Source organism: Trachurus japonicus, chromosome 22 (assembly GCF_045865225.1).
Source record: "Trachurus japonicus isolate A0001 chromosome 22, Traja_1.0".
In the NCBI taxonomy this organism is placed as follows: Eukaryota; Metazoa; Chordata; class Actinopteri; order Carangiformes; family Carangidae; genus Trachurus; species Trachurus japonicus.
In genome coordinates, this window is record NC_140928.1 from 22,653,895 (window position 1) to 22,668,129 (window position 14,235).

At 43.7% G+C, this 14,235-nt stretch overlaps 2 protein-coding genes across 3 annotated transcripts; both read right to left on the reverse strand.

Moving 5' to 3' along the window:
* Positions 1 to 3,069: 3,069 nt before the first annotated feature.
* Positions 3,070 to 6,930, reverse strand: zbtb8a (zinc finger and BTB domain containing 8A). Its single transcript, XM_085767553.1, has 4 exons — positions 6,742 to 6,930; positions 4,549 to 5,423; positions 4,202 to 4,374; positions 3,070 to 3,782 (listed from the first exon to the last, which is right to left on the reverse strand). The coding sequence occupies exons 1-4, from the start codon at positions 6,804 to 6,806 to the stop codon at positions 3,465 to 3,467; spliced, it is 1,431 nt and encodes a 476-aa protein (XP_085623679.1). The 5' UTR covers positions 6,807 to 6,930; the 3' UTR covers positions 3,070 to 3,464.
* A 421-nt stretch (positions 6,931 to 7,351) lies between these two features.
* On the reverse strand, positions 7,352 to 11,833 carry gale (UDP-galactose-4-epimerase). Of its 2 annotated transcripts, none has more exons than XM_085767005.1 (11): positions 11,676 to 11,833; positions 10,851 to 10,980; positions 10,586 to 10,701; positions 9,458 to 9,571; positions 8,923 to 9,099; positions 8,719 to 8,832; positions 8,550 to 8,616; positions 8,305 to 8,390; positions 8,122 to 8,199; positions 7,888 to 8,002; positions 7,352 to 7,739 (listed from the first exon to the last, which is right to left on the reverse strand). In XM_085767005.1, exons 2-11 carry the CDS (start codon positions 10,969 to 10,971, stop codon positions 7,675 to 7,677), a joined length of 1,053 nt encoding a protein of 350 aa, XP_085623131.1. In that variant the 5' UTR covers positions 10,972 to 10,980; positions 11,676 to 11,833; the 3' UTR covers positions 7,352 to 7,674. The 2 variants fall into 2 exon arrangements, with proteins under 2 accessions (XP_085623131.1, XP_085623132.1); XM_085767006.1 differs by having other exon boundaries at positions 10,586 to 10,698; positions 11,676 to 11,826.
* Between the last annotated feature and the right edge of the window lie 2,402 nt (positions 11,834 to 14,235).

A 14,235-nucleotide genomic window follows, 5' to 3' on the forward strand; every position in this document is an offset into this window, starting at 1 on the left:
AAAACAATTCTGTTATTTTGTGTTCATATAGAGCCTAACTGCTGTGAGAAATTTGACCAAAAATTAACCTGAAAGAACCACAAATTATGAAATGTTAGGCTACACCCTCTATCCTCAAATCTTGAACCTAGACAAGGAGAAAAACCCCAAGCAGGTCCTGTGATACAAAAAGAAAGAAAGAGAAGGAAATTGCAGGGAAAGAAACAGAGGAGGGATCCCTCTTCATTAGTGAAGAAGAATACGATTTGGGAGCATGTTGAACAATTTCCAGGAGCCACCAAACAGGAAGGCTTTGACATGAGCCAGAAGGTTTTTTTTGTTGTTGTTTTTTAACACTATGAAGACAAGGTGGAGAGGAGAGTGAACAAAAATACAGTATAAAGGAGCCTAAACTAAGCACATCATTTACACATCCAGGAAAGGGGCAGAGAGAGAAAAGGACAAGGCTGGGGAAAATCCAGATCCGAAACATCTGTAATGGCACTATAAGCCAAGAGAGGGAGAGGGGACCTGTGACATCACTGATCAGATGGTCCAGCAAAGAGAGCCTGAGTGGAAAGAGAGGACAGGGTGGAGAACATCTGGGGAGTGAGAGGGAGCAAGAGACAGAAAGAGGAAAGGGGCACACAATAGAGGAAAGCACTGCAGCCTACTGATTTGTGGACAGGCGGGCCCTGCATTCTGAGAGTGAACAGCATTAGATGAAGTAGGAGGTTTAAGGAGATCAAACAGATGGAGGAAAACCTTGAGGCAATTTCAAGTCAGATCTGACATGGACAGGGAGCCAATGAACAGAAGCTACAACTGGTGTTAAATTGTCAGATTTTTTGGATTTAATTCAAACTCTTTTGAACCATCTGCAACTCTTAGTATGAGCGTGTGGTAGACCAGAAACCAAAATGTTACAGTAATCCAGTCTCAGCATCTGCCATGATTGGAGAAGGCTGAATTTGGCCCATGTTTTGTGGTCAAGAAAAAACTTGAAGTGCTGATCAAATGAGAGTTCGGGATTATGTATATTAACACCAAGGTACTTGGGGAATTCAGAATTGTTGAGAGTTGCTCTTACTTGTTTAAACAAGTGTGTATTTGGGCCAGAGCAGTGACCAGAATCTCAGTTTCAGCTGAATTTATAAGCAGGAAATGTTTTGACATCCAGCTTTTCACAGCTGACAAGCCTCTGTTTTTACAGGCATATCACTAGCGTAACAGTGGAAATTACTTCCATGAGTATGTAAAAATTTGCCAAGAGAAAAATAGAGGGCCAAGAAAAGGGCCTTGGGGCACTCACCCAGTATATTAAAAGTCTGCAGTGATAGAGCTACACTGAGATTGTAAGAAATGCACAGAAGCAGAATCTGAATCTATACTGAGCAGAAGATCATTTACCACTGTAGTGAGAGCAGTGTCAGTGAGTGTTTGACAGCTGAACTTCAACAAGTTTTTCTGTAAAATATATTAGGCTAAATATGCTGAGATGCAACTCTTTTGTACTTCTGAGAGCAAAAATGTAAGAGACTGGATTGTGGTCAAGGTTTTAAATAATAGCGTAAACACAGTGGGGTAGTTTTAAAGTTTGTGTGGATGGTGCCAGACAGAAGTGATAAATTAACAGTGTATTGGATTGTAGCTCTTAAAACTGGCCAGAGATCTTTCAGAAAGCTTAGCTGGTAGCGGGTCAAGCATGCAGGCAGGTTCTGAAGCCAACATCAACTTAGACATTGATTCTAGATACTCGATGTCTAAAAAGTTTTGTAATGAATTGAAAACGAATGCTTGTAATCACTTTATGTTTCGAGCTATAAAGGGTGGGCAGACAAGTGATGGCTGCTTTGGGTGAGTTTGACTGCACTGTCCAAAAGAAATCTGTTATTTTGCTTATTGTCCCTGTTTATGTGAGAGAAATATACTGCTCAAGCAGCGTGTAATTCAGCCATTGGAGGTAAAAGACTTGCAGTCTAAATTTTCCTATTTACATTCCAATCTCCTGCAGTGTTGCTGGAAAGAGGAGCAGTTGAATCAAGGAGACTAGGCAGTCAAGTCACTTGTAATAATCTCAACAGTCCAACAAAAGCAGCTAAAGTCGTTGGGTCAGTTTTTAAAGTGGTATAAAGACATCAGCACCTGTGGTATGAGGACAGACCAGTATTGCTTAAGATTTCAGATGGTCCTGATTTGACATTAACGGATGTGAAAGGGGCAGGATAGAATTAGGTCAAAGGTGTTATTACTGGCTCGAGCATGTTTCAAGAGAAACTAGTATCAGTTAGTGTCACAAAGCCTTTACACAGACAATCAGAGGCCTTGTTCAAGGGAACACTGAAGTCACCTATAATTAGGCCGTCATCAGAACGAAGAACAAGGTTTGAGATAAATTCCCCAAGTTCTTGTAATTCCTGTGAATAAGAGTTCAGAGGTTTACAGGGCACCACAATGTAGAGTGGTTGGAGATGTTTTAATTCAAGAGCTTCAAAAGAGTTGTAGATTAAGGAAACACCACACCTTGTTTTTGTTTTTTTAACATGGAAATCATTTACTCGGGTGGGGTTGCTTCATTTAAGTACTGTAGTAAGTATTTTGTAGAGCGACCAGTAGATTAAGATTTCTTGCACTTTTAGTATAAAATTATTGTTGCCTGCACATTTCACTAGCATTATTCAGAGCCTTAAGTTACAAATGCAAATGCAACTACATGTTTTGGGTTGGATTCCAGGCATCATTTTGAATATTTAAAACTTATGTCTGCTAGAGAAGTCATCTTGCCATGATTTGAATGTAATGAGCTCATCATTCATTTTGATGTGATATAGGATGTGACAATTCTCTGCTCTTCTGTCCTCTGTTTGAGATGAAGATGAACAAGCCAGACGAAATATGTATAAAAATATCTTTAATGTGTCAAAAAGTTAAAAAAGAAAAAAACAAACAAATAAATTATAATTGGCTTTATATCATAGTGCATATCATGATCAAAAAGCACTGCAACCGTGGATAATGAAAAAAAAGGTCTGCTTTCAGCTTTCCCTAGAGAGTAGAGAAATAGCAGAGTCATCATTGTGTCCCAGTCACTTTGTTTAGTTTAAACACCAGCTTTTATCAAAGCAGAGTCCCAGAAAGTACAAAGGTGTTCTTCCATGCATATGAAAAAAAAGATATCTTTGAAAGAGTTATCATATAACTGTCACTGAAGCAGAAGAAACACTGAATATGCATGCTTTGGATACTGCATATCTTTATGAAGCTTAACAAAAAGCATTCCATCTCAACACAAAGGTCAACAATCTCATCCAAAAAGAAAGATTACCCTTTTACATTTCACTAATGGACAACTAATACATCATAAATGTGTGTATTTACATTAGTGGATCACTTATTTTATGCATAAATTCTCTTGCATGGACATAACACACACACACACACACATTCATACACACACACACGCAGACACACACTTTGGTCCGAGTTCACTGCAGCTCCTCATCACTGTCGTCCACTTGTTGGATGATGAGGTCGGCCCCCGAGTCTTCAGCCAGGTCGTCGTCATCGGTTACCATCCAGCTCCTTTTGCTGTCTCCCTCCTCCTCCCCGTCCACGCCCAGCAGCAGGGCGGGCTCCTCGTTGCCCCCCTCTAGACCCTCTATGGGGATGCTGTCACAGCCCACTTCTTGGATGCATGCGGTGCACATGCGGTAGCGTCTTGTGCCCTCACACACCACATGACCCGTTTCCTCCGTCACCTGACATTTACACTTCCTGCACACCAGCTTCCTGGCTTGATGGATCTGTGGAGCAAAGTGTAAGATCAGACAAAAATACATTTAATAATGAAATGTTTAGTCCTGATCTCTTATTTCTGTTAGTGTACACACACCAAGTTCCGTACCTTTTGCCCCTAAAATTTGAGACAGTGCAAGTAAGTTTTTCACCAATAAATAAGCAGTTTTTTGTTTTGTTTTTGTTTTTTTAAACGAGGAAGTGGCAACTCAAAGAATCTGAAATTAATCATTACAGGTCACAGGCCAATGTGTGTGAGGATCATGAATTGAAAGGAAATGTGAATATTTGCTTTGCAAGTCGATTTTACGGCGTGTGCTTGCACTCCTAAAATTTTTAATCTGGGGCCACTGTGCTACGTGTAAGAAAAGTTATTCTGGAGCCCTGTGTTTACATACGTCATTTCCTGGTTTTGTGTTGTACCCACCGTCTCAAAATGGCTGCGGAGATGCTCCAGACGAGTAAAGCGCTTATTGCAGGCCTGACAGGGGTATGGCCTCTCCCCAGTGTGACAACGCAAGTGACGCTTCAGGTCCGCCTTCCTCTTTACCGTGTGGGTACAAAAGGGGCATTTGAAGCGCATTATGGGGTTATGGGAGTCTGCAAAGAGGAAGAGAAACTGTTCAGACATTTGACTTTTCTGCTTACTCTAGATGTCACTTTATATCAGAGTCTTCTTTTGAGGCTTTGTTCACACCACTCTGCGTATAATGAGGTCAATTCTCTAAAGGAAAAAGAATGGTCTTCCATTTTGTCACTAAATATCCAACTCACCTTTATTAAAGTGTCCAATAACACCTACAATTGGTGGTAGAGTGGCGTACAGCTCCTCTGCCTTCTCTGCCTTTTGAGCCCTGGCCTCCTGGATGTCCAGGTCCTCGTGCTGGTTGGAACGGTTGCTGTTCGGCGCTCTCCTCTTGGCTCCTCCTTTACCTCGCCGGCGCTCTGATCCAGGCAGGGTGTACAGAGGGTCCTGAGGGTCCTGAATGTCCTCCGCCTCTGCAGTGAGATCATTAACGGGGCTGCTTGGATCAGTCTTTATGGCTGAGACTGCTACATCCTGGTCTGGATCCTTCCCTATAAAGCCAGACTGAGATCTGGAGTTGTCCCTGGTCCAGAGTGCAGGCGGCGGACTAACGGAGCAGGGCCCTTGCTGCTGCTGCTCCGAGGTCTCCTCTCCTACTCCGCTGGTGAAGCTGCAGGTCTCGGACAAACTGAGACAACGGTCGCTGTCTTCGTCCTTCACGCTGATGTCCAAGGAGGATTTGATGAAGTTCTTGCAGTAGCTGATGACATTGTTCATCTGCAGGTAGCTGGCAGCGGACATCACCTCGATCACGTTGTGGCTCGACAGGTCCAGCTGACCGGAGTAGATGAAATCCAGGATGACGGTGAAAGTCTCGGGACTGAAGACGTCGAAGGTGGCGTTGACGGACTCGGACAGCCCGTCGGGCCCCTGGGACAGCAGCATGCGGAAGTATCCGCTGCTGGCGAACAAGACATTACGGTGGGCCCTGAAGAGCTGGCCCTCCACCAGCACGCTGCAGTCGCAGAAAAGCTCCTGGCGTCGCTGCTGGTTGAGCTGCTTCAGCAGGTTGCTTTGGTGAGCCACTGTGATGTCAGCGGTGTTGAACCACCTCTGAGGCTGCCTGCAGGAGACAACATGACAGCAGCTCTCACTAGCCCTACATGCATCATAAACTCAGTTGTTCTGCAAGAAAATATCAAATCATATAGAGGCCTTGTGCACCTTGGACACAGTCATTACTGAGAGGGAGATACTACTTCCATCCTCTGCATTTACAAGAATCTAAATGTATGAGCCTGCATGCATGATGTGTAATTTGCATATTAATGAGGGAAACATCGGCTCCCAGAGGGTGTTCCGTGGGACATCTGACCTCGTGACTGCAAACTTACCTTGGTAAATGATTAGGCTACACACACTGCAAATATTAACTGCAGGTCACATTAAAAAAAACAGCACGGACACCCTATTGCCTCAGCCATCAATTATCCCCTGTCTTTGTCCCCGCACTGGACCAACACTGGAGCTCCGCAGATGGCCCGCCCACACGAGTTTCTGCGCCGTGATTGGCTAAACGAGCTTTCAATCAAGCGCTTTCTCCTAATGGGCTACACCCGACGCCAGTCAGAGAGCATCGGGTGACAAAACCCAGTAATCATACCTGAGGGAGGGTGAGGCGCGCATGAAATCTCTGGCGGTGCAAACACATGAGTGGAGGATGGAGGAGGAGGAGAAAAACTGGAGCCGGAAATTATAGAAGCATAGAAAGAATCAAAAAAATCTGCCGCAGCCTCATTTTCAGAGTAGTTCTTCACCATCAGTAGTAACCTATTTATCCATCCTCACATACTCTGGATGACATGCAATTCGTTATTAATTATGCGATGTGTGCTGACAGGCTCCGCAGCGCCCGACAACTCACGATGCAACGCCCGGTCTGGAGACTCTTAAGTGCTCCTCATGTCACACCAGAACCAAGTGGAACATCTTCACTGAGCGATTCCCGGTCAATTCAGACATCAGTCGACCTACAAACACGACACGAGAGTGCTGCAGTCCTGCGAGAGAAAAGCGGGCAGCGGCGCCGGAGCAGCCCCGTCTGTCCTGGAGCGACGCCCACTTCAGGCTCCAGCCAGCACACAATAGAAAAATAGACACGGACCTCCGGCAACTGAGCGTGCCGAGAGCTGACAAATAAATATATTCACGTAGTGTGTGACACCGGAGGGGGGGTTAAGACGCGCTAATACACCCGTTTTCTTCCTCAAGACCACCCCCACTTCTCTCCGGAGGTCCGGAGCGCTGCGAGCAGCGGGGAGGATTTGCCTTCTGCCCAAACCCAGCGACTCTCTCCCAGGCATGAGGTGTCGGCAGGACCCGCTTACGCCCCACGCCGTTTTACTCCCCCCCTCCTTACAAAAATTCCCATCGATACTCACTGGTGACTTGATTCACCCGGCGCCCGATAGAGTCTATTTGCCCCCAGGTCTGCCACCATATCCATGTTTGATTTCCTTTGCCTCCGTTCCCCGTGCTCTTTTTCTCTCGTCCAGGGTTTACGGTCAGGCAGGCACTTCCTGCTCAGCCCTAAAGACCGAAACCCGGTTAGAGCGAATGGAGCACTGTGCTGACGTGGGTGTTTATTAACTGGGTGCCCGAGGGTTCAAGGAGCCATTTAAAGCCCCAGTGCCCCGTTTAAATGTAGTGCATGGACGGAATATGAACAATAAACACACAATACTCCAATATTATAAATTGAGAGTCATTTACAACATCTCTGCTGGGATTTATAGACTGTGACATTCAAAGTCTGCTCACCTCATCAACTGTATTTGTCTTTAATGTAGCCTACCTACATGGCATAACAGTGACAGCCTTACAAGAAACAGTTTTGCATGATAGTGAATTCACAGTCACATCATATTTTAAGGCAAGAGGAAATCCCATCTGAATATTGTGGTTTTACATTGTCATCATAATACAGTAAACCTTGTTAACTCGCAACCATACTAATTACTGGACATTGATAGAGCAGAATTACAGGCTTGGTTTCTTCAGTAAGAAAATTAATTTATTCTTTCAGTGTTATGGCTCACAGATCAATGCAGTCATAGAGAAAATATTCATTGTTAAATTTGACATACTAACACAGAGAAGACAGACAGACATTTGTACACAATGATTTGAGCAAAAGAACATAGTTAATGTAAAACAAATAGGAAATGAATCCAGACAAAACATGTAGACACTTTTGAGGTCTGTTCATATGTTTATGTATGAAAAAATGAGGAAGTTATTGGTTTGCTTTGGCCCGGTGATTTAGAAGAGGACTTGATTAGACTTTTTTTTTTTAATTAAAGGTTGCAGTTGTATCAAGACGCTATGCCGTTGGTAAATCCTGTGGGGTTCATGGACTGCCAGCGCCACAGATCCTCACCTGTGTGGAAAGAGGTAAAAAACAAACAAGAAAACATCAAGACATTATGGGAGAATGTTTTAACTGAAAAAATCAATACAATAAAATATATTTTTTTAAACTGAATCAGGAAGTTTAATGAAATGATGAATTAAAAAAATGTATTTACACATTCTTTCCAGATCAAATTTAGCCTTCCAGCCGAGCTCCTTCTCAGCCAGACTAGGGTCAGCGTAACAGGATGCAACGTCTCCGCCCCTCCGAGGGGCAATCTTGTATGAGATCTATAGAGAGAACACATCAGCCAAGGGTTTCATTAACAAAATAAATGCACATAAAAGGAAACCCAAAGGGACTGTACAACACAAAACCCACAAATTGACCTGTGAGAGGTTTCACTCACCTCTTTCCCTGATGCCTTCTCCATGGCTTTCACCATCTGGAGCACAGAGTAACCCTTTCCAGTTCCGAGGTTATAGGCCTACAAATAAAGACACAATGATGCACAAATGCACACACACAGAGGAAGAAACATCTTTCAAATGCTCTTTTTCTTAAAAAAATAAAATAAATATATAGTATATACCTTGCACCCGCAGTTGTCCTTCAGCCTTCTTAGAGCTGCGATGTGTCCCTTTGCCAGGTCTACGACGTGAATATAATCTCTCACACCTTGAAAGAGAGAACGACCCTTGTTTACATGATGCTGAAACTTAATGAACAAGTGCTATGACACTTACTTTACATATTATCAAGAGCCCTCTGCCCAAAATAATATTTCAAATCCCAAATTAAATACATGCACTGCAGATAAAAGGCCTCCTTCATTACCTGTTCCATCCACTGTGTCGTAGTCGTTGCCAAATACACTGAGGCACTTTCTTCTTCCAACTGCAACCTATGAGGGGGATGATGTCGGCAAATAAATGAATTTAAATGATCCAGCCAATCTAACTAGTCTCTCTGCTGTGGCAGTGTATTTGGCAGAGAGCTGACCTACCTGGGCAACATATGGCAGCAGGTTGTTGGGGATACCCTGTGGGTCCTCTCCTATCAGGCCAGAGGAATGAGCTCCGATTGGGTTGAAATAACGAAGCAGCACTGCATTCCAGTCCTGCTCACACACAAGCAGCAATGACACACTTTCCATATGTAAAATTGTGTGTGTGTGTCTGTGAATGCCTTTCTACTTCCTAATCCATACCTTCTCTGCTTTACAATGGTCCTTGATCATCTCCTCGATGAAGTACTTGGTCTTGCCGTAGGGGTTGGTGCAGCCTCCAATAGGGTGCTGCTCATCAATTGGCAGGTGCTGGGGGTCTCCATACACTGTGGCGGAGCTGCTGAAGACCAGATTGTGCACCCTGTGAGCCTGCATCACCTGGGACACATGCAGATGCACACAAACACGGCAAACACGGTACAATCAGCGGCCAGTGAGTATAGCAGTCTACAGCACGCACACAAACACACACACACACACATACGACTTTAAGTAAGCAAAAATGCTACGGTTGGCAAAAACAGTTAAGCACCACACACTGAAAGTTAAGAAGGGTGCAGTGTTAGAATCAACTTAGTATCAAAAGGACACACGCTCATGCACTCAGCAAACGTTAAGGATGATTAGTGCCACTAATGATCGGCTCGGAGTGAAGTCTGACGTGAAGACTGAAGTCCAGATTTCTGGAGAACAGATGGCGACAGATCAGATGACAAAAGTGCAAACGGAAACTGACCTCGAGCAGGTTCATGGAGGCGGTGAGGTTGACTCTGTAGTACCGCAACGGCTGCTCCACTGACTCGCCGACGGCCTTCAGACCAGCAAAGTGCATCACGGCACTGAAAGTATGCTGGAGCACAGATTAAAAACGTGTGAGTGATGGATGTGGGCAGTGTGGAAGGACCGTCTATGACAATTATGCAAATATGAAAACATTTACGTCACACTACGTATTTCTGACCATCGGGGACATTCTTTGGCAGCCACAGTAAATTCATGGAATTATGTTATTGTCAAGTCAATTGCTTGTAGATTTTTTTTCCAAATGCCCTGATTGTTAAAACAAAGTCCACCAGCATCAATTTAATAACTTTAATCTCAGTGCAGATTATGGGAAAAATAAATCTTATTACAATTTAGCTGAATGTCTGTGACTGACTGAAACTAATTCAACCACTGCTCAGCTGAATGCCATGTGACAAGGTTGTAGTTCCCTCACTACTCATCGCTCTCTCTAGTAAATTGGCACAAACAGGTTCTATTAGGGCATCTCCAGCCTGCACTGTAGACAATATAGTGTGTCTGAAGTGTTCCAGGTTCACTTCACATTATTTACCTATTAAAGCTGAGCTATGGGCACACACAAAGCGTATATTACTAAATGATCTTATTAATTTTACTTATTTAACCAATTGATATATAAATGTAGAAACAGTTAATATAGCAGAAGCCACCCATAATTCATCCATGTGGACAGTAACTTAATATCTCAATGCAAAAACACTGAGTTTGTTTTAGTTCGGTCACTCTAGAGGAATATTTAAAAAGGACTATATGTGAAAACAAAATATTCTAACTTTCTCTCTGAATGTTTTTTTTTCACTATGGCCAAAATCACAGCACAGTCTTTGTGTTTTACTGATGTGTGTGGTGATTTTTTGTGACCATGTCGAAGTCAGAAAATCTGGGTTTAGGCAGCAACAGAACAGCAGCTGGAACGTTAACAGTAGGCTACTATGTTTCAGCCGCTTTTTAAATGAAACCAATGAGCAAATATTTTCACTGTTGCTTGAAAAATCAATACTCTGACTGAGCAAGAAACTGAGTAGTTGTATTTATCAGTCAGCTGTTTTCACTTTCTGACCTTTTTGAAGAGTTTTTCCAAGCCAGGCCGGTCCAGAAGGTCTAGTTCATGAAACTCGATGCTGGTGTCGAGGAAACTTTCTATCCTTCGTATGCTTTCTGGCACATCCCCTTCTCCTTGGTTAACAACAGGATGTAGTGCGGGCACACACACACACACACACACACACACACACACACGCGCACAGACACACACCAGTTTAATTACACTATATAAACAAACCTAATGGCCAAGTTTATGATGTTGAGAGACTATAGGACCTTACCTCTGACAGCGTTACTGAAGTCATCTACTACAACGGGCTGGAAGCCAGCTTCAATCAGCTCCACCACACAGTGACTCCCAATGTAGCCAGCTCCACCGGTGACCAACACCTTCTCTGCCATCCTCTGTACCTGTCAAGTAAAACACACAGAACACAAAAAGAGGAATGACTCTGTCTGACGTCCATTGACCACTGGTAAAACTGGTTATCCTTTATACTAGGCTACTATCCTGCTGTTGCCTTTTCGGGTAGCCTATGCCTTTGGGCAAACCTAGGCTATTCCTTTAGCAACACCTGAAACTTAAAACTCGGTGAACAGATGTGACGCACCCATCTTATCAAACATCAAAGAGGTTGACTCAACCCTTGACTTGTCCATTCTCGTAAAACAATCAGATACCTGTCAGTAGGAACCTGTTGTAGCTATGGTCTGGAGCACAGTCCGTAAATCAGCTCAAATTCACTTGTGCAATGCATAAAGGATGTATATCAATGTAATTTCATTCAAAACCTCTAATCAGTAACATAATACATATCAAGACAACATCTTTTCATATTTATTCCATTGCACTATTTATGATTCAGATTCAGATTCAGACAGGACAGACCACACACTAGAAACTAAGTGTAACTTTATCTTGTCAAAAGCCCACAGACTTTAGCTAGTTACTGTCATTACATATACCCACGAAATATTTGTCAGCTCTAAGAAAGACTAAACCTAACTCTGAGACTATGAAAATGTAGCTGCGACTTCCCTGACCCACTGTCAAAACAACACAACATCGTAGAGTGTAATGGAGGATGTCTGTTAGAGATACTCACTAAACTCCCCGGTAAGGCTGTAAACTGTCGGTTCCGGTAGAGGACAACGAGGAAAGGTGTGTGAGGAGAGTGCGTGATGGTCTTTTCCAGTCAGTTCACTTAGTTTGGCTTCTCCTCTTTACCTTGGACATCTCTTTACTTCCTGTAAAACGTGGAACGGAGTGAAGTGAATAATTGACGCGCTGCTTCCTGTGCTTGTTCTTTTAAAATAAAACTGACAGCGACGTTTCCTTTGCGCCACACATCAAAGTCAGGTTTCCTGTTTAGTTTCTTTTTTTAGTGATAATCAGTGGCTCGTATGACACCGTGTGCGGTATCCACAGTTACTGATAAACAAGTGTTGATCATGGCACGATACTTGTTTTAGGCTTTTATTCTGAAGCGCACACCGGATGCACAATGTGCCATATGGCCAGCTTCACGCTACTGTAAAGCCCGTGCAGTACTACGTGTCGGCTCACATGCCATGACGTCGAGGGGCACTTTTACACGGCCACGCCTTTGGCCAATCACACAGTGAGGTGATTGTTGTGCCGAGCATCCACCTCTGGGCGCAGTCTGACACCATGGCAAGGAAGAAGTGCCACGTTACCTAAATAAGTCGAGGAAGGCAGATCCCTCTGCCACCGTGAACTCACTCACACAACTCTCTTACATGGCATGTAGACTTGTATGAAGTGAATGTTGAAGAGGAAGGATGGGCTTTTTTTTAAAATGTAGGCTATTTATGATTTAATCATGTTTTCAAGGGGCATTTTTAATCCACCCAAGGGACCGTTCGTTATTTATGGAATGGGCCACCGGAGGAAAATGGGGGGGGGGTCATGTCATAATATTCTTTGTTGAGGGGTGGGTCCACTAAAAAAAAAAGGTCAGTGAGGGGGGGTCATTCAACATTTTGTCTGGAGGACACTGCAATGCTCGCAAAAAACAAAAACAAAACAAAAACGGGACATTTCAAAGCTGCAAGCACTGATGACAATGAGAGCAACGGCCCCTAAATCACAACGTTATTTTATATTGTTCTGATCTGCCCTGAGTGGGGTTCGAACCCGAGTCTCCCGCACCGCAGGCGACGATGCTAACCGCTTCGCCAAGAACTCAATAAGGATTTCGCCCGCGGTTTAGCACGTCTTTTATGGGTGAGTGAGTTTAACTTCAGTACCGTACAGAGGCTACGCTGCCTGCCTGCCTCATTGCGTAACTCTACATAGTCTGAGCAGCACGTACGTTCACGTTGCTTTCGTGAATTGTAAACAAACAGACGCCCCCCCCCTCGGTTTTAGCGTCCAGCAGTTTAGCGGCTAATTCAACTACAGTGGTGGATAACTGTACCGGGGCTCAACAACTTAATGAGCTTCATTTGAGGAATAAACGGCAGCTTTTACCTGACGGGAGACCGACGCCTGAGCTACGGTAGCTAACAGTTAGCTGGTTTTACCTACTTTCTCTCTCTCTCTTTCTTACACACGCAGGCGCACACACACACACACACACACACACACACACACACACACACACACACACACACACACACACACACACACACACACACACACACACACACACACACACAGTTGTCTGTCATATCTGTCGTAAACCTTGCAATAATACGTTGTTGAGTGCAGTTCACATTATTGTTGCTTCGGTTTAAGTGTGGATTAATTGTTAATGTCTTGTTGTGTAATGTGAGCTGGTCCAAAATCGCGATTCTGTTATTGATGAGTTGGGTTTTAATAACAGCTGATAAATGGCATGGATGTTGCACACATGGTTGTCAAAATGAAATAATGTAGTGTCACGCGCTACGTGATGCGATGTCACGTGTCGATGGCTGGGGGGCGGGGGGGGTCATGTATCTTTTGATAAGGCTTAATGCAGGGTCATGTTAAAATTTACTGACTCCGACAGGGGGGTCATGTAAAAAAAAAAAAAAGTCCCGTGAATCCCTCCGGTGGCACTGATGATAAATAACGAACAGTCCCCAACTCAAACAATACATTTCTCAATAGTAGGCTACCCAACAAGATAACATGTAGCTACAGCATAATCATAATCATAATCATAAGGCCTCAGGATGGACACCAACACTATGCCAAGAGTTGCTTTACATTGGATCCCAGAAGGCAAAATGAAAAAAGGGAGGCTTAAAATGATATGGTGTAGGACCATAAAGAAGGAACTCCAACAGCACCACCAGAGCTGGGGAACCATCGAGAAGATGGCCAAAGACAGTCAGAAGCGGAGGGACTTCATTGCTGCCCTATGCGCCAACCGCGTAGCCTAATGGGGATAGGCCTAAGTATAAGTAACCCCACATATGCACTGTCACAATTACTCCATTTTATTTTTCTCCTAATTATGAAAATGACATAATAACCCCCTAATTGATGTCAAATGTATTGTGGTTTGTCTTCATTTACAGTTCATAGTTTTCCGTCCCACACTCCATATTTTCATTCCATGAACAAATACTTTTGCCTCTGTAACACCCACAACTTATTATGAAATCATCAAAATATGTGCCCAAACCTGCAGGAATTTCACAGCACCCTCTAGT

Coding starts and splice junctions, on each gene's coding strand:
- zbtb8a (XM_085767553.1), bottom strand. CDS start 6,806: ATGGATATGGTGGCAGACCTGGGGGCAAATAGACTCTATCGGGCGCCG. Junction 5,424..6,741: donor CCGGGTGAATCAAGTCACCA/GTGAGTATCGAT, acceptor TGTCTCCTGCAG/GCAGCCTCAGAGGTGGTTCA. Junction 4,375..4,548: donor TATTGGACACTTTAATAAAG/GTGAGTTGGATA, acceptor TCCTCTTTGCAG/ACTCCCATAACCCCATAATG.
- gale (XM_085767005.1), bottom strand. CDS start 10,971: ATGGCAGAGAAGGTGTTGGTCACCGGTGGAGCTGGCTACATTGGGAGT. Junction 8,833..8,922: donor ACCATTGTAAAGCAGAGAAG/GTATGGATTAGG, acceptor GTGTGTGAGCAG/GACTGGAATGCAGTGCTGCT. Junction 8,617..8,718: donor TGCTGCCATATGTTGCCCAG/GTAGGTCAGCTC, acceptor TCCCCCTCATAG/GTTGCAGTTGGAAGAAGAAA.